Raw genomic sequence first — 19,533 nt, forward strand, 5'->3', positions numbered from 1 at the left:
TTTCTAAATTATTTTTAACCATTTTTCAAATCAGTATCAACTCAATAAGGTAATAATTGTATGCCAAGATAAAATGTGAAGTGGAAATGGTGCAATTATCCAGCCAAAGCTAAAGTGTGGTGAGATTTTTCTACCTTGATTAGATCAATTCTCTCAATTATATATTTTCAAAATCTTCTTGCAGCGTGGACCCCAGCTGAGTGACAACGTTAATACAAATGGCAAGAGTAACTCACACCATTTAAAGTGAACTGTTTTCCACTACATCGTCATCAGATACATCTTGATAAAATGTGGTTAGAGTTGTTATGTCAGCTTTCTCGCTTACTTCAAAAAGTGTGATATGTTCTCCATCTGTTATATGATCCCAAGCTCAATAGCTACACTTAGGATGTGTTCTTACTTAGGGCAGTGCTTTTATGAAGGTGTGCCATAAAAGCATCCAGGTGCCAGCAACCTTTCCAAATGCTTCCCATTAAATCTGCTTGGAGGGGAGGGGGTGATGACATTTCAAATGTCACAACATTTCTCAGAGCAGCTAATTGCCCTAAATTCTGAAATAACTGTACATTTTGTACTGTACACCCAGATGCCTTGGAATTAGCAAATTGAAGCAAACATAAAATCTTGTTGGCATGTGGACTATAAAATGATTTATCTGCTCGGAAAAACCAAAAAGGTAAATTAATTTCATTTACAAGCAATGAAAAAATATAGGTGGGCTTTTCAGCTTCTGTTGGTTGTAAAGAAAGGCTGGTTAATCTCATTAAGTTAATTCTAAAGAGCAAGCACTTACACATTTTGCCTTTACTATGTTCGAAATCCTTCCGTTGGACTTATGGATAATAATAGAAATGTTCCAGCAGGGTCTAAGTTAGTATATTTAGGTGGATTAGGAAAGAATTGCTGGATTATCCAAAGAGTCATGCTGATTACTGGTATGGCTTCAACTGGGAGACAGAGCAAAAACATTAGGAGACCAGATCAGAATCTAAAAGATAACAGGCTGGGAGGATATTAATGTAATAAAGATGACATTTAATGTGGGGAAATGTGAAGTCCTGGACTTGGCCCAAGACAACCTTTCAAACACACACCAGGGAGACCTGACATAGCTGTGGGCTCATTGTAAAGGTGAAATGCTATGGCCTCATCCACATAAGCCAATAAGATCTTGAAGTTAATTAATGTTCTAGTCACGAGAAAGAAAACTCTATCCTTCTCTGCTTTGTGCTAGTCAGAGCACACCCAGAATATTGCATTCATTTTTAAGCACCAGGGTTTTTTTTTTTTTGTAGAGACAGGATTTCACTGTGTGGCCCAGGGTGGTCTTGAACTTGTGGACTCAAGCGAGCCTCCTGCCCCAGCCTCCCAAAGTGCTGGGAAGACACAGATGGAGACCAGTAGCTATTTTCAAACACCTGAAAGACTGTCATGTGAAAAGTGGATTAGACCTGTACTGGGCAACTCTGGAAATCAGAGATAAGACCAATAAATGGAAAATGTAGAAGGATATAATTTCAACATAACTTACAGAAGAACTTCCTTTATTTTGCCTCCTATTAATGATGAAGGGCTGCCTCCGGAAGTACTATGTTCAGTACTAGAAGTATTTGGACAGAGGCCATCTGACCACCCACTAGGATTTCTGTAGGGGGCATTTGGTCTCTGGGTGGAAATGGGGTGGAATAGGTAATATTTAAGGTCCATCCCAGTCCCCCAAACTCTCGGAATCAATGAATGGTCACTATCTTGGAAAAGTATTTAGTATTAACTATATTACTTCTTTGGGAAAAAAGAGATAACACTATTAGAAGTTTAATACATTGATTTTACTCTCTTTGAGCATAACAAATAAAATGAAAGCTTTACATTTTCAGAGAACTCTGTATGTCCATAAGTATATTTTTCTCTTAACTGCCCATCATCTGTTACTCTCAAGCAGCAGAAAATTTGAAATGACTCAGGATACATTTTCAGAAACACAAAAATACAATCATAACGTTGAAAACAAGCAGTCACAAACATAAGCAACTTGTGTTAACCCTACTTTTTCCCCCCCTTTTTTTTTTTTTCTACCAGAGCCTAAAATCCTTGAGAGGTTTTTGTTCAGAAAGCAGAGAAAACCCAGCTGGCATTGTGACAAGCATTCAGGGATCGACCATTTGGTGGCACTGTTAAATCCAATTCATTAGTTGATAAAGCATTGAGTGAATAATAGCCCACAAGTTTATAGAATGTTACAGTTTAAAAGATGTTTTCATGTACTATGGGTCAGAGCTCTGTATCGAGTACCTGATGTTCTTGCTAAAAGAACAAGCTTTTGGAATTGAGTGTCTAAATTGTGAACATCTTTGCTAGGAAACATGCTACTGGTCTATTAATTTGGTGAAAGAATGTGTCTTTGTATTCTAAATTTAAAACACCACGTGACAAGGCAGCACCTGCCAGCCTAAACCACACCATGTGTCTCCATTATGAAATACCATTTGTGCTACTGCTGGAAGAAATTCAAGGACCCGAAAGCCCAGAAGAGAAGGTCTACATTGTAGACATTTACTTAGTGCTTCTCTGTTTAGAACGCCATTATGTCTGCAGCAAAAACAATGACCCAGAGGATGAAGGATCTCACTGTTCTGGAAAACACACACTGTCCCCTCAAATGTGGTTATGTTTATTTTCTTGGGTTATTGACATAATAAATCTGCCTTGTCTCAGCCTCATAACGCAATATTATAAATACTAGATTTTCACAAAAAGACGTTCATCCATAGAAGTCAGCAAAGCATGACTTAGAAGCTCCTACATTTATAGTCCCTTCCACAGAGTGGATTATGGGCCCATAGTGTCACACTAAGAAAAACTCTGTGTCAAGGTGACACTCTTAATCCGTTTTTCTAGCCTGACATGACAAATGTGTGCTGCTGGTTACAAAAGATAGAAAAACGGCTCAAGTCACCAGGCTTGCTGACGGGGGATTTTTATAATATTGGAAACAATGGGCACATTACACAAACTGTGTGGTATCCAGGGGTATACAAGAGTCATCTCGAAAATTTTAGCCTGTTCTTTAGGAAAGCAGATGTGCTATTGCTATTACATTAACTTTCATCCCAATGGTGTCAACTGTGAGCTTTGATGAACTTGACCAATGGGACATGCTTATCTAAGTCACACCCAGGAAAAAGTTCCGTGGTGTTTGACTTAGATGGCTCTGCAGTGACTTAGGCAGCATTTCCCCAACTATATTAATCTTTTTAATGGAAACTAAAATCTTTGAATCTCCTATGCAGGATACTATAGACCATAATGAAATTACGTCAAACGTGTCTTTCCTCCTACTTTGTACATACTTTAAGGCTGAATGGGTTGGGGAGGAGGTTGAAGGGAAACAGGTAAGCAGAGGAAAAACAGGTCAGCTTTGCTTCTTACCACCTCTTCATTATTAATTCAACTACAGATGCTCTTTCCCTTCTCTCTGCTCCACAGACAGCCAGCACCATGAGCCAATGCCGCCCGCCCCCTCACCGCCTCCTGCTCCCATCAGGCCAACCAAGTGGATAAACCCAGGGAAACAGAAGGAAGATCTTTTAGGACAAGCTGTGTTCACTATTTAGAAATAGCATTGAAATGTGCAAATTGTTTTCTCAGGAAATAGATGCAGAGATGGAAACATTCATTGTTAAAGTACTGCCCCATAGCCAGTCATAATATTAAATATTTGGTACTGTTTTGTCCTCTGAGCTCTCTCATACAGTTGGTTACCCTGTTTGCTTTCATGGGTCTTGGGTCAACATCAAACAGAACTATAAGGCCTAGGCTTTTATTCTTGTCTTTATTTCAGACTTATTATGTAACATTTAACAAACCAATAACTACTCAGTGCTTACGTTTTGATCTCAAAATAGAAATGACAACCCCACTCTTTAGCCTTTCTCCTAAAGTTGTGGTAAGGTGGAGCATTTAAATTTTTTTTTTTTAGGATATTTTATAAAAACAAACTGAAGAGAAATGTTTTCTATTGGAAAAATAGAAAAAATAGTGAATGGGATCAGAATGGTACCACATTTGAGGGCCATTTGCCGAGAGACTGTGGAAGAGTCAGGTGAGATGCTTGAACTCTTCCAAACCCAAAGAGTGAGCTAAAGGACCCTGATTTTGAGCAAAAGGAATAAGAAGTCATGGAACATTCAAGTTCACAATAACCAGCTTGATCCTGTTATCACAGTCTATTATTGGTTAATAGGGAGAGAGGGAGATGTGGCCCCAGTTGAATATGCTGAAGACGTCTTTTTCCAAGTGTTAAGTTCAAATCCTCCCTAGCATGGGCAAAGGTTTCTCTTGAGATTCCGAGCTGGGCACGGCCCCCGGAAACCCAGGCCTTCTGACCCAGTTTTTGAATTACCGGTTTCTGTTCCCCTACAGAGCTCTCAGCATGGCGGCTCCTCTACTTCACTTGCATCCACCAAAGTCTGCAGCTCGATGGATGAGAACGACGGCCCTGGAGAAGGTGATGAGCTTGGGACTTGGTATCTGAGGAGGCAGAGGATGGGTTGGCTAAATTTACTCCAAGAAACTGTAGCTTCTCAAGCAGAATGATGTGGACAAGGCTGAGCAGCTCCTGTGGGTCAATCACAAGGGGATAGGGTTGAATATGGTGCCCACCAGGGATTGGTATCTGCTCTGTGAGAATGGGAAGGGGAAGTTGGCCCATTTTGGAGACATTTCCCATCCTCTGAGGGCATATGTATCCTAAGAAGGCCAGCTATTGCCCGCTTTGGAAATAAAAGGGGATCGCTGGGATCATGGCTGTTTTTGTTTTCCCAAACCCTGTTCACTTTTAGTGTTACTTTAAGTGAACAAAGACCATTCAAATTTAAAGACAATTTATTCTTTTGACTGTTGTAGTCTCACAGATGTACCCTAAATTAAGTGAACTCAATACATGAAAATATGGTTTTACAAAAAGAATTGGTGGAAATTGCAAAAATATCCTTGAGCTAATTCACTGCAGAACATCTCTGTGATGTGGTCAAATGATCAGGATTCCAGAAATGACTTTTTCACTAACTCACTGGATTGTTTTGGACAAGCATCTTCAACTCTCTGCATCTTACTTCCTATCCTATGAAATGGAGATTGTGAATCACACCTATTTCCTTCCTGAAGGCTATTACGAGGTTCAAATCAACTACGGGGAAATATTTGGAAAGGATAAAAGTGATACCATCAAGCCACTGTTAAGGAATCCACTTCTCTTATTTGTGTTAAATGATATGATTTAATTTTTTTTTTTTTTGGCCAAAAAGTACCCTTTGAGAAGTGCTTTTATTATATTAAGTGAAATATGTGATTTACAGTGTAATTATTTTCTGACTACATACAATGCAACATCAGAATTTTTTGTACTTCCAGAAATATGAAAACCAGCCACCTAGAAGTCTCTTTTGTTCCAATGTGTTTTGTATTTTTTAAATGAAATGAAATGGTTCTTGATTTAAACCTTTGGCTAACCCTTTTTTTTTTTTTTTTTTTTGGAGTCTCGCTCTGTCTCTCAGGCTAGAGTGCAATGGCGCTATCTCAGCTCACTGCAACCTCCACCTCCCAGGTTCAGGCAATTCTCCTGCCTCAGCCTCCTGAGTAGCTGGGATTACAGGCATCTGCCACCATGCCTGGCTAATTTTTGTATTTTTAGTAGAAATGAGGTTTTGCCAGCTTGGCCAGGCTGGTCTCAAACTCCTGGTCTCAATTGTTCCACCTGCCTTGGCCTCCCAAAGTGCCGGGATTACAGGCATGAGCCACTGCACCTGGCCTGGCTGGGCCTTCTTAACCAAAAGTGAGAAAAGATACCTTTTATGAATAGTTAGGGAAAAAAATCCCAAGCCATGTGCTTTCAATGGGTGTCTCAACTCAGTGAATGCTCCCACCAGAAGGCAGGATGGAAGTACCTTCTTCCATTTCCCACCTGCAGGGTCACACTTGTACCCAGCAGCCAAGGAGGGTTCCTTTCTTAGCCACATAGTAAAGAGCCTTAAGATTGTGTCATGTGGGAGCTGTTTTGTAAATTTGGGTGCTTTGCAGTAGACAAAACTCCCCTGGCTGAGTCCTTCAAACAGAGGCAAAATTGCAGCTTCTTTAGAGGGGTGAGATGGGGGTAGGGGGATTGGCTCCAGCCCTCACTTTATTCTAGAGACCACCTAGATGGCTTCCAGCAGGGTAAGAGGGAAATGTCACCTGTAAAGGGGTGAAGAGACTGTACCAACGCCAAGGACAAAAGTAGCAGCAGCAAATGTCCTACATTTGTTCAATACTTTCTAGAAATTTCATCCACTCTAGAATTCAGATTGATGCCAACTGAGCATCATTATAAATCGAGAAGAAAGGCCCTCATGCAGATATCTAATGATTGTCTGTTTCCATTTGATTATGGGTCTCCAACAACACAGAGCAAGTATGAATACAAAAACTACTAAGAAAGCCCATTCACCACCCAAAGTTGTATTCTGAGGAGAGATGTTTAGTCTCAGTTTACGATGAAAGGTCGGAAGAGGAGTACATTAAGAAAACACACCAGGGTTCCGTCACATTTTGCATTCAGGTTGCCTGAGGGAGAGCTGGGATTTATCACTTTAAAGCATGTACATTTTAGAGTCCAGCTATAAAAGGCTTTTTACACCCTTAAGATGTTAAAGGTTATTCAGTATATTTACGTGACCTAACTGTGGCTTATTTAGTTTTATGGCCTTAGATATTTAAAGCATATTAGGCATTTGCAAAATATTTCAAAATGCATTTTCAGGGGGAAAATGTGTTGTGTTAGTGGCACTAACATAATTGAAACTACAAAACTGTTCCATTCACAGACATAATAGATATTGTAATTTTAACTCAACATCTGCTATGCAGGTTGCTGGTGAGAACATTTGTCTAAAGTCTGCTCGTTGATACTGAGGACGGGTGGCCATCAGTGCTTAGTTCATAAGGAATTTTATGGAGATTTCCATTTCAGGATGTAGTAAAACTAACTGTCCAAACAGCAGGCAATTTTCATGCTTGTACAATGTCAAGCAGCCCAGAGTCCCTTGCGAACTGCAGTTGCCTCCTGCGCCATACATGGGAATGCTATTTTTCTGTACACAGTGGGTATTCAGTAAACACTATTGATCAAATTGGCATGAAGTGAAAGGAGCAAAGCTTCCTCCTGAGAATCCCCACAGCATCAGAAAACCCAAGTTTCTCTTATATAGGTGGGAGTGGACCCCTTACGTTTCTTTTTATTTTATCATTTGTCTTAGTAAAATCTGTTGAGTATATACAATGTCAGCAAGGGAAGGAGGCGGTTGCCTCACTGTACAGAGAATGACATATCGATTCTGAATCCGTTCCAGTCAATTAGATGATACTTTTAAATGTTTCCTTGTGCAACATCTGTGTTCCCTTTTCCACCAATAAAAAAGTATTAATGATTCTTTCAGAAGTGTCGGAGGAAGGCTTCCAGATTCCAGCTACAATAACAGAACGATATAAAGTCGGAAGAACAATAGGAGATGGAAATTTTGCTGTTGTCAAGGAATGTGTAGAAAGGTGAGAAGAACATCATTTGCATCAATACTTAAGGGTTACATTTGGCATTATGTTTTCCAAGATTGTGTCTCTATTTCCAGTCTGTGGTACATATGGAATAAGTTAGTGTCTCAACCCCACATGCAAAAGAAAGACCCATCTAACAACAGATTTGAAAAATGTAGTGATACCTGGGGACAATCTATAAATTAAAGACTTCGATTTTTAAAAATGTACTCAGAGAAACGTTGCCAGCTTTTCAGGTAAGCCTTTTTATTGTTGTTAAAAACCATATTGAATAGTTTTTCTCACACACTTTTTATGACATATTTCGTAGAGGTCAGAAAGTTCTTGTGAGAGTTTATGTCTGTAACGCATACTAGCATAAGATGAAATGCATCAACAATCATCTTGAAAAGCTTTAACATGCATATGTACTGACCCCAGCAGAAGTGGTATTTAATACATTAAGATGTATTAAAATGAATGAACCCGGTACTCTGTGGGCCAAAGGGAAGGGTTTATCCTGAGGTTCTAGATATCTAATCGAGGACGTTAGCTGCTGGCTACTAGACGAAGAAGTGACAACTGATAAAGTTACAACCCAGCTACGGTGGCCTCAAGCCCTCCACTCGGTGTCACGTTTGGGTTGCTTTTCCCGGGCAGCTGCTTGCTTTAGGGAACCTGGTCAGCCAGCAGCTTCTCAGGGCTGGTGGGCAGAATATTGAAAAGTCGAGGGAACTAACCTCTTTCCTTGAGGGACTGTGTCCTCTGGCTTTCTGGGGGCTGGCCTGGGGTGTACACACTTCCTTGTCACCTTTCTCGGCCTGCAGTGGGGCTGGACACCCTGCCCATTCTTAATCCTCTGAGAATCATGCTCCTGAGCTCCACTCAGAGAGGATGACTGAGGAGAGAAGACAGACGAGAAGGCTTTGGCCTGGAAGATCTAGACCTTGCCTCCGCTACGGGCTTTGATTCAGAAGCACAGGTTCCTGCCATATTAAAGCTGGCAGTCTCTACAGAGCCCCACATCTCATGAGGGTTCTTCATTTGGCCAATAGCCACTTGTGTGCTCCCGGCACCCCTTGCGGCTCTTTGGAAGATGCTTCCCCAGCTCAGGTAGCAGAGCACTCCTTATCGACCTTTGTGCAGTGGGTCTCAAACCTTGCTCTATTCCAACATGTCAGCAAGGCTGGGATATTCCCAACAGTGACAGAGACCCAGCTGAGCAGCCACTGTGCATCCAGGAGGGTCATGAGTCATAGGGAGCTTGAAAAATCCCTGAGTCCATGCTGCCAAGCCACGGTTCTCCTCTCTCCCTCTCATTCCCCCACCTCTCCACGAAGCTTGGCCATTTGGCACATTTGTGCCGAACATGAAAAATGTCCATTGCATCCCTGGGCCTCACACCTCCCAAAGCAGGAGCAACCTTGCTTTGCTGAACATAAACTATCTACGAAGCCCTTAATTTGTGACATTTCATTTAATTAACACGATACTTGCATAATATCAGTGTTGTTGTCTCCATGTGATAGATAGAAAGCACGGACACGTTAAGTGCCCAAGGTCAGTCAGCTAAGAAGTACTTAGCAAGACACAGGTCCGAGCCCAGCTCCAAAAACCACACTTTTTTTTTTTGTTGTTGTTGTTGTTGTTGTTGTTGTTGAGACGGAGTCTCGCTCTGTGGCCCAGGCTGGAGTGCAGTGGCCGGATCTCAGCTCACTGCAAGCTCCGCCTCCTGGGTTTACGCCATTCTCCTGCCTCAGCCTCCCAAGTAGCTGGGACTACAGGCGCCCACCACCTCGCCCGGCTAGTTTTTTGTATTTTTTTAGTAGAGACGGGGTTTCACCGTGTTAGCCAGGATGGTCTCGATCTCCTGACCTTGTGATCCGCCCGTCTCAGCCTCCCAAAGTGCTGGGATTACAGGCTTGAGCCACCGCGCCCGGCCAAAAACCACACTTTTAACCACTACTCCACTGCCTCTAATAAGGAGTCTCCCATAAGACTGGCTTAGCTGAGCCAAAATCACACTTTCCCTTTGGTCCTGTACAAATAAGACTAAATTAATTAGGGAAAGCCATTCCTATGGTAGTGGATAGAAGCGTGCATGCAAATGCATGTGTGCTTCTATAATTTTATATTTCATTGATGCTTTTACTGATAGTAAATCTAGCTCTTTTTGGCTTTATTTCCACGGTAGCAGAAAACCCCATTTCTAGCAGATTGCCATGCCCCTGAGCTGTGGGGTGTCTGGTGATTTGCCAGCATCCGTCATCTGTTAAGTCTGACATGGTGGCATGTGCTGTTTCTCCTAGCTAGTCCTTGGATCGGGCTGGTGTCTTAGTCCAACAGGGCTGGTCTTCTCACAATAGAAATTTCCCATTTCTCCATCCAGAATCAATTTGTTTCTTTCTAACTTGGATTGCGTTCGTTTTGCATGAGTTCCCATCTTGGGTCTCACTGTATGAAACTTCAGAACCTAAACACCAGATTGCTCCATGAAGTTAGTATTCAGCTCCCACTGAACGAGGACATATGGCATGTGCCCTCTCTCCCCAGAGGTATCACAAAACATTCTTCTAATATTTTCCAGAGGTCCAAGAAAATAAAAAGCAAGCTAAGAATGTGAATGGCACACATTGCTTGCGGGTACATTCTGCTGCGTTTGGAAGGAAGAATATGTATTACCAAGGGTGACTATGCCCCTCCTCTGCTAATCATATCCTGTCACAGGCAAGATTTATCTACAACAATGGACACAATAACGATGTCTTTCTGTGGTCCTGTTCCGGTATAGTCTTTGGCAGCTAAGTCCATTTAGATTTCTGCCTATGTTCCAGGAGTAACTTCGTGAGTGGCCTCTGGGGCATCCGGGACATGCTAAAGGAAGTTAGTGGACTGTGACTCCAGCTGGAAGAGACATGCTCTACTTTGAAGCTGTTTTGTGGAGCGTTTTGAGGCCCCATAGCAAACTCAAAAAGCAGAAAAGCACTAATGACCAGTCAGAGCACAAGTAGAGGGCGCGATGTGAGATGCCTTTCATCCCTAACTTTCCTGGCTCTGTGTGGACTAATGACCACACGAGCCAAGGGTAGGGGTGATATAGTCATGAGCAGGGATGGTGCCCCCGGTGGCTCTTGGTCCTCTTCCCCACCTGCACCGCTGGAATTGCTTAGTGATATAGGCACCAGAGCTGAATTAAAATCCTTGCTGCGGATGCTTCTCTCTCTCCCTCTGGCACCTATAAGCCTGAGGATGTGTGCAGCCAAGATGCTGGCTCTAGCAATGAACATAAGCAGGCTCAAACCCACCAGAACAAGCTGAGACCTTAGGGTCACCAAAATGCATTGCTTCCACCTAGAAAATCCTCAAAATTCGTAATAACCTCAACAAAGCAACTATGTGTCTATAGTTTGAAAGCATTTCCGTCAGAACTGGGATTTGGAGGATGCCTTGTGCTGAAGCTTAGATCACTGCTCTTGGCTAGTGGATTACTGTTCTTCCTTCTTTCCTTCCTGAGGAGTCTCTGGCTCCTGACAGCCATGGGGCCCTTGTCAGATTCAAAATAAAATTCCACTTGGGAGCCGTCTGACAAGGCACGGTGGAATACCTCAGTTCTCTGCTCTTGGCAGTTACCTCTTTACGGAGGAGGCTGAGATTGGGCTTTGTTAGGATTACTTGGTAAACAAAGGGCGTGTTACTAACTCCTTTTTGCTGGTGTTGGGGGTGGTATTCCTGTCATTGTGCTAACTGCCACCATCCTCTGGAGTTTCCACAATGTGTGCAGAGCACCTCCTAGTTCAGGCTCATGCTGGGCCCTTCTGGGGTTACAGAGAGAGACAAGACACAGCCTCATACAGAGAACTTTACCCACAAACAAGGATTGCGGTGAAATTCAATGAATGCTATGGGAGAGGACTGCTCGGGAGCTGCCTTTCCTTCTCCATACACTCTTTCTCTAAATCCTTCAAAACACAGCACATAACAGCAACAAGAGAAACCATGTGAGCTCAGAACATCCCAGTCTTTGCTAGCCATTTCCACACCACCACCTTTTTTTGAGGCAGGGTCTTGCTGTGTCACCCAGGCTGGAGCACAGTGGCAAGATCATATAGCTCATTGCAGTCTCAAAGTTCTGAGCTCAAGTGACCCATTCTCCTGCCTTGGCCTCCCGAATAGCCAGGAGTATAGGTGCACACCACCATGCCTGGCTAATTTTTTTTTGTTTTTATTTTTTATAGATGGGTCTCACTATGGTGGCCCAGGCTGGTCTCAAACTCTTGATCTCAAGTGATCCTCCTGCCTCAGCCTTTCAAAGTGCTGGGATGACAGGTGTGAACCACTGTGCCTGGCCCATTTCTTTTTTTGACTAACATTCTGCTACACTCGCTGGGTGAGGGGTGCAGTGGGCAGAAGACTGGCCTGAGTTGAGAATCACTAAGTTAAACAAGACAGCTGTCTCCAAACCATTTTTAGCACAAACACCAAAAGTTGGATTTAATTGAAGTTTGTAAAATTTGAAAATTTCCCTCTAGTAGTTTGGGTTCTGACCTGGGGTCACATTTAATACGAAGGCAGCCTTACAAATTGATTTCCCATAGTCCAGGAGGAAGACAAAGTTTTCTGTTGCTGCTGTTTTTGTTGTGGCAAAGCGGGTTCTGTAAAAGGTCAAGAACGTAATTTCAAAAACAAGCAAGCAAACGGCTGTATTCCCCTCACCAGTAATCAATCAGGTCATCTCGGATTCTTCTCAGTACACTCAAATGTAGAATCCTTGAAGACAAGGATCAGGTCTCGTTCCTCTCTGAATCCACCAAAGAGCCCTGCATCCCACGGCTTGCTGAATAATTACACAGGCACAGCAGTCCTCAGAGTTCCAGGTATGTAGGAAGGCAAATTCGTTATATAAGAGTCGATTTCTTGCCAAGTGTTTTCACTTAAAGCAGACACTTATATTCTTATTCTTATGACACACAATTAGTCCTAACACCTGTTTTCAGGCTCACTTTCTAGACTAGCTACTTTCCTGTAAACCTGTGCTTCTAGGAATTAATTTTTATTATGTGGCTTTTATTATGGATTTTATTATATGGCTTTATAGTTCGACCCTCAGGAATCAAAAAAGAAAAGGTGCAACATTAATTTGGTGGTCCTCTGTGGAGCTCATTGTCCGCTGTGAAATGTGAGTAGATGTAATGGAAGGTTTAATCCTATTACAAAAGGTTCTATAGTGGAAATCCACAAGGTCTTTGTTCCTAGTAAGCCCTAGGTTTGCTGCCCTCTTCGCCTCAGCTGTAGGCTTAGGACAGAACCTGCTTCCTTGGCCTGCTGGGAGCCAACACACCCTCTGGCTCACTAGGGATCCGGCTTCTTGTCTAACTGGCTATAGAGGGGATTCAGCCCTCCTGTGCTCTACACCAGCCCTGAGGATTGAGTGCTTTAAAATTACTCCTTTAAGGGAAAAGAGCAGCAAATGGCAAACATGAGGAATCACCAAGCTAAGAAACCACTTTCTTTTCTGACCAGCACGGTCCTGTCTATCCATCTCCTTTGTGGAGGTGGTGAAGGGAACGGCAGCTTTTCTTTTTCAGCCTCACAAACGTCCCTTCTTGCTCTCTGGCCCTGCCTGGGATTGCTGGTGGTTATCCAGGCAGGCAGTGCAATGGTCTAGATTCCCTGCCATCCAATGGCACATGTTAAGCCAGATAGGAAATTGCTCATGTATTCCAATCTGAGATTTGCTTTATCATAAATTTTTAGTGATTTATGAAAAGCAGAATCCAGAAACACTTGGGTTTTTAGTTTTCCTCTTGATTAAGTATTTTCAAGTTTGCAGACAAACTCTACAGGAGCCTCTTAAGAAGAAGCTACTTAAAGGGACCCTGTGGTCTTATAGGATGTAGAGCTTCTACAGTGAAGAATCTCTTCACACGTGAATCATGTCACTTTCTCATTTTCTCATTTATGTTTGCCCTCACATTTTAAATTTCCCTGTCACCCAGGCTGGAGTGCAGTGGCATGATCTCGGCTCACCACGGCCTTCACATCCTGAGCTCGAGCAATCTTCCTGCCTCAGCCTCCCAAGTAGCTGGGATTACAGGCACGCAACACCATGCCTGGCTAATTTTTGTGCTTTTTTAGTAGAGTCAGAGTTTCACCATGTTTACCAGGTTGGTCTCGAACTCCTGACCTCAACTGATCTGCCCACTTGGGCCTCCCAAAGTGCTGGGATTACAGGCATGAGCCACCGCGCCGAGCCCACATTTTAAATTTCTAATGTTAAATATTTTGGTTTACCTCTTCCTGCAGTGCCTTCTCTTTCTCTACCCCCCAGTCTTGCTGGTGGTCTGGTGTTTATGTGGGAACATCTAGCACACCAAGCCCTGCATTTAGCCACAGCCTGGCTCACACCCCATCATGGCCTCTCTGCCCAGCCATGGCTGATCCTTCAGCCATGATCTGAAGGATCAAAAGAGACAGTGGTAGGGGCATCCTTGGGCTTCTAGTCCTTCTCCTTCCTGAGGGAAAGCTATGGGAATTCCTCTGACAGCTGCATATCTGCAGGAGGGGAGCCTTGAAGCAAAGGGTTTACCTTCTACTGCCTGAACCCCAAAGCCTTCTAGTGAGGAAAAGAGGCTTCAAAGTCATTATCTTGTGATTTTATTCAGCAGATAGAATCATAATTCAGTGATCACTGTTTTTTGAGGCTGGCACCATGAAAAGGGCTGGAAATGTCATGGAAGAAGCATTTTTAGAAGTAAATAACATGAAAAATTTCTAAAATGCCCTCAAAACATATTAATGACTGGCCTGTTGATTCGCTTAGAGGCAAATCATTTTCTTGCTACAACCATAAAACTAGGAAATCCCATTTAATTCACCATATTGAAGATTTTAAAGCCCTGTTTTAAAAGCGTGTTCTTAATTAACCTCATTACTATTTGTGTCCATTGGATCCACAAAATTGGCTCTAATGGATCCACAAAATTGACTTTTATCTATAGGTAAAAAGCTAGGCTCTCTCAATTTCACACCAGAAATAAAACAGCAATGCTTGTGAAGTCGTGGTTTACTATGATTATGAAGTATGCATTGTGCCGTTTAATAATAGACGCGTTCTTGTGTTTGTCTCTACAGTATCTTAGTAATGTTAGCACAAATTAGGAAGCTGTTTAAAGGTAGCGATAGGACTAAATCCTTCCTCCTACACCTATCACAGAGGAGGGGCAGCGTTGACTGTGCTATGCAGGGAGCAGGGGCCTCGAGAACTGAGAGTCTGATTTTAATGCTGCCATGTGGCTTTGGGGAGTGAGTAGATTTTCATTGTCACCTTCATTTTCTTTCAATGAAACGAGACACCCCGTAAAAGGGCCCAGGGGTCCCAGGAAGCTCTGAAATAGATTTTATCCCTTTCTTTACACCTTGACCATATCATCCATGAGTTCTCCAGCAGAACTCACACAGGCTGTCACACTGAACTGAGGTCTAAAGAGCGTGGACTGCTTTCTCTAGAGTCTTCAGTGTGATTGTGTGAACATTCAGAGAACAGTCACAGGTGCCCTGGGTGGATAGTGAACCTCAGGAGGGAATGGCGGAAACTCATCTCTGCTTTAGGCCGCCACTACATCACTTCAGAGGGAAGGGGAGGGAAGAACAACCTGGAAGCAGGAGGAGCTAAGACGCAGTAGCAATGCTAGTGTTGTGTTTTGTTTTCAGAGCAGGAGTGGAAGTTTATTAAAAAGCTTTCCAACAGTAAGAAAAGGAAGGAAAGTACACTTGGAAGAGAGATAAGTGGGCAACTTGAAGAGCAAAGTGCCAGTGCTAGTGTTTTTATTACCAGTATGGCAACATAAACAGCCCAAGATTTCTCTATGCCAGCAGACTTACCGTCCTTACACTTGGTCAGTCCATCAACATTTACATATTTATTTGTTTTTAAAAAAAAAAAAAAAGAAAGGAAATCCTTTCACAAAATATTTACAACATGACACAAGATCTATGGGGTAGGAAATTGATCCCTGACAAAATAATTCGATAGATTTGAAGTTAAGTTTTATGTTAAAAACACAAACTTTCTCTTTGCAGATCGACTGCTAGAGAGTATGCTCTGAAAATTATCAAGAAAAGCAAATGTCGAGGCAAAGTATGTATAAAATTTGTTCTTATGAGATAGAGTGTTCAAGAGGTCAAAAGAAACACAAAGATCAGCTCCCAAATAAACATAAGTTCACCCTAAGGGTTGAATTTTGCTGGAATAGAATGTTATACACTTACTAGAATATAACTTTATGTATATCCCTGGGATAAAAATTATTTGGAATGATTATATATGATTTATCTTCCTTATCTTTTTGTTTGTTTACTCTCTTCCCTTCTTCATGTGATCTAAGTTTCATCCCATTCTTTGCTATGAAACTGTAGTTATCACGATAGGTTCTGAATTTATAAGCATTATGTAAGGACCTCCACATCAGTTGGCAATTCTAGGCTGTATCTGAATATCAGAATACAAGACAGGCTCATTACATTTTACCAAAATGCATCTCTCTTGACCCTTACATAGTATAGTTGTACTCACTGAGTTAGCTCTCCATATGTTTTGTGTGGAAGCTGATGAAGATAACTTTTCCTTTGGACAGGAGCACATGATCCAGAATGAAGTGTCTATTTTAAGAAGAGTGAAGCATCCCAATATTGTTCTTCTGATTGAGGAGATGGATGTGCCAACTGAACTGTATCTTGTCATGGAATTAGTAAAGGTGTGTATTTTGGAAAAAAAGTAAGCCTTTATTGATGGCACCACGCTTGCCTATATTCTAGAGCTCTTTTCCTTATTTTCTCTCACCGATATTCAGGTTCTCATTTCTAGATATTGGCCTAGTGATTAGGAATGTTCACAGGAGAACTGTACACAAGGACTCAAGTCCCAGCCTTGGCACAAAGAGGCCCATGACCTTGGGTCTACCTCTTTATGCCTCAGTTTCAGCATATGTAAAGTGAGAATACTAATAATACCTGCTTAATGGTGTTTTTCTGGGGATGAAGAGATGGCTTCCACCAGTTTGTGTGACACACAAAGTATTAGGTACCAATATAATTGTCGTTGTTGTAATGGAAAATCATTCACTTTTCCATGAACTATATCCAAAGGTACCAGCCATCTTGTAAAAACAAGCTTTAAACTTTTAGTCACCAACATAATGGGAAAATAGCGCTGTCCTAATAATGATGTGAATAGCGCACTTTCAGTGAATGTCGTCATCTCATCCTGTCACATAATATTACCTTCTATGAAAACATAGACTATGGGGATAGCCAATTGATGATGGTTGAATGGAGATGAAAAGTCTCTTACTCTCCTTCCATACATTTGACATATTCAGGAATTAGAAGTTTTAAAAAAAATGGCATGCTTCATTTTCATGAAGCTGTTGTGTTCTCAAGTCTTTTCTAGTATATTCATCAAATTGAAAGGTTTTTTTTTGAGACAGAGTCTCACTCTGTCGCCCAGGCTGGAGTGCAGTGGCGCAATCTCGGCTCACTGCAAGTTCCGCCTCCCAGGTTCACGCCATTCTCCTGCCTCAGCCTCCCGAGTAACTGGGACTACAGGCTCCCGCCACCACGCCCGGTTAATTTTTTTTGTATTTTTAGTAGAGATGGGGTTTCACCGCGTTAGCCAGGATGGTCTCGATCTCCTGACCTCGTGCCCGCCTCCCAAAGTGCTGGGATTACAGACGTGAGCCACAGCATCCGGCCCAAACTGGGGGTTTAAGTAATGTCTACGTTAGTTGGAGAATGTTGCACCGCCTTCTGCATCAGCTGTGAGCACCTCAAGGGGGCGCCTCAGGCTCCCAGGGCATGTTTGGAATCCCCACACTGCTGACTTGAATGTGAGGTTTTCTCTTAAACATTCAAGACAAGGAAAGCATTTAATAAGCTAATCTGTGATGATATGATAAATGTTCATTCTAGGGTCTTTAAGTTTTTGTTGTTCAGAGTTGCTTCACCTTAGACATATCGGCATTTTTTTTATAGGTGAAACCTATTTTTATTCTACTTCAAATTAGGACTTGTTTCTTTCAAAGAATGGGAGCCTTTTTGTAGTAACAAGGTTATTGTCATGTTTGAGGCTGAGGGAGGTAAAAATGTTAAACTGATAATCCAATAAAGAAAAGTCGGCCTGGCACCGTGGCTCATGCCTGTAATCCCAGCACTTTGGGAGGCGGAGGTGGGCAGATCACGAAGTCAAGAGATCTAGCCTGGCCAACGTGGTGAAACCCCGTCTCTACTAAAAATACAAAAAATTAGTGGGGCGTGGTGACGGGCGCCTGTAGTCCCAGCTACCCGGGAGGCTGAGGCAGGAGAGTCGCTTGAACCCGGGAAGCGGAGGTTACAGTGAGCCGAGATCGCGCCATTGCACTCCAGCCTGGGCAAAAAGGGGGAAACTCTGTCTCAAAAAAAAAAAAAAGAAAAAGGAAAAGAAAAGTTGATTTCATTTGAATAAAGAAAAAATATGAAGATTTTCCTGTTGGTGCTTTATTATCAAATTACCTTTTTACCAACATTGTAAATTATATTTTCCCTAGTACCACGGAGACTTTTTCCAACAATGTTTTTAGACTACCAACTTCAAGCCATTCTGTTGCCCTTCTGTGTGCTGTTAGAATTTGAATACCCCCTGTTATTATTGCCTTACCCCCACTGTTGGCTGATTTTTGGAATGCTGAGACTAAATGAAATTTCAAGATGGCAAAGGCTCAGGCACTCTAAATGGGGCATTTTGTGAGAAATCTTAGTCTGACTCTCAATCATGTGCTTGGTTAGGTGACTATGTTAAGGTCCTCGTTACACTTAACTGCCTTTGTGAATTCTCTCTGCATCACCAAGATACCCTAAAAAGGCCATAGAAGGTCTCCGTAGCCCAGCACTGGGACTCTCAATTGTGCTGAAAGATCATACCCTTCGATTTAATCTCACCCAGAATGCCCTGAGGGCGCTCGAGAAGCTTCCCAGGGAAGTGAAGGCCAGCCCCAGGCTTGACTTGAAAGACTCCCAGGACTTTTCCACTGAGACATGTGGGTGGGTGTGCTTCTCAAACCCTCAGGGCCCAGTGATGTGCCAAAGAATGCCTGAAGCTCCTAGACAAACAAGGCTCCTGTTCAGGAAGGCAGTGGATCAGCAGTTCCGGAAGGCAGTGGATCAGCAGTTCACCAGAATGAAATTCCATACACATCAGGCGCAGGACTTTAGCCTTCTGCCTGCCAGAGGCGGTGCACATGCAGGCTGCCTATGTGTTCAGAGGAAGGCAGGCCTTGCGGAGGAACTGGGCCTGCAGCTGGGCCCTGAGAGAGCAACGGGAATTAGAAAACTGAAGGGGAGGGGACGGGACACTTCAGGAAGCGGGCTCTCATGAGGACAGGCTTGAGGACAGAGATCTTGGCCTGTTCGGATAGCTAGGGAAGAAATATCCTGGAGCATGAGGGTCACTGTTTTAAGTAGTGGCAAGAGAGGAAATTAACAGGGTGGAATGAAGGTTGGGGCAGAACATAGAAAGCCTCCTCCTTTCGGCTGTGGGAAAAGAATGGTGATTTCTTGAAGAAAGAAAGAAAATAGTGACATAATGTGTGGGAAGGTAGCAGTCGGTGTGCAGGATGCTTTGGATAAAGAACTCACGGAGGGAAGCAGAGCGGATTGTGAGACCACATGACAACAAGCCAGGGATGAGGCAACAGGAGCGTTTGGCGGAGTAGGAAGGCCCAGATGGCTGCGAAGGAGAAACGTGTCCAAGAGAGAATGGATAAGACCTGTTGACTGCATTGTTGAGGACAAAGAAGAAAGGAGCCAGATGCAGTGGCTCACGCCTGTAATCCCAGCACTTTTGGGGGGCCAAGGCAGGAGGATCACTTGAGGTCAGGAGTTAGAGAGCAGCCTGGGCAACAAAGCAAAGCCCCATCTCTACAAAAAAATAAT

General features: G+C 42.9%; 1 protein-coding gene across 5 annotated transcripts in view; it reads left to right on the forward strand.

The window, feature by feature from the left end:
- Positions 1-19,533, forward strand: part of LOC105486024 (doublecortin like kinase 1) — a 351,355-nt gene that overhangs the window by 276,057 nt on the left and 55,765 nt on the right. For all 5 annotated transcript variants that reach the window (XM_011748660.2, XM_011748661.2, XM_011748659.3 and 2 more), the window contains 4 exons: positions 4,426-4,510; positions 7,476-7,584; positions 15,649-15,706; positions 16,203-16,322. In XM_011748660.2, coding sequence (XP_011746962.1) covers positions 4,426-4,510; positions 7,476-7,584; positions 15,649-15,706; positions 16,203-16,322 — 372 coding nt within the window. The remainder of the gene's footprint in view (positions 1-4,425; positions 4,511-7,475; positions 7,585-15,648; positions 15,707-16,202; positions 16,323-19,533) is intronic.

The sequence above is a fragment of the Macaca nemestrina genome, chromosome 16, assembly GCF_043159975.1.
Source record: "Macaca nemestrina isolate mMacNem1 chromosome 16, mMacNem.hap1, whole genome shotgun sequence".
Lineage (NCBI taxonomy): Eukaryota > Metazoa > Chordata > Mammalia > Primates > Cercopithecidae > Macaca > Macaca nemestrina.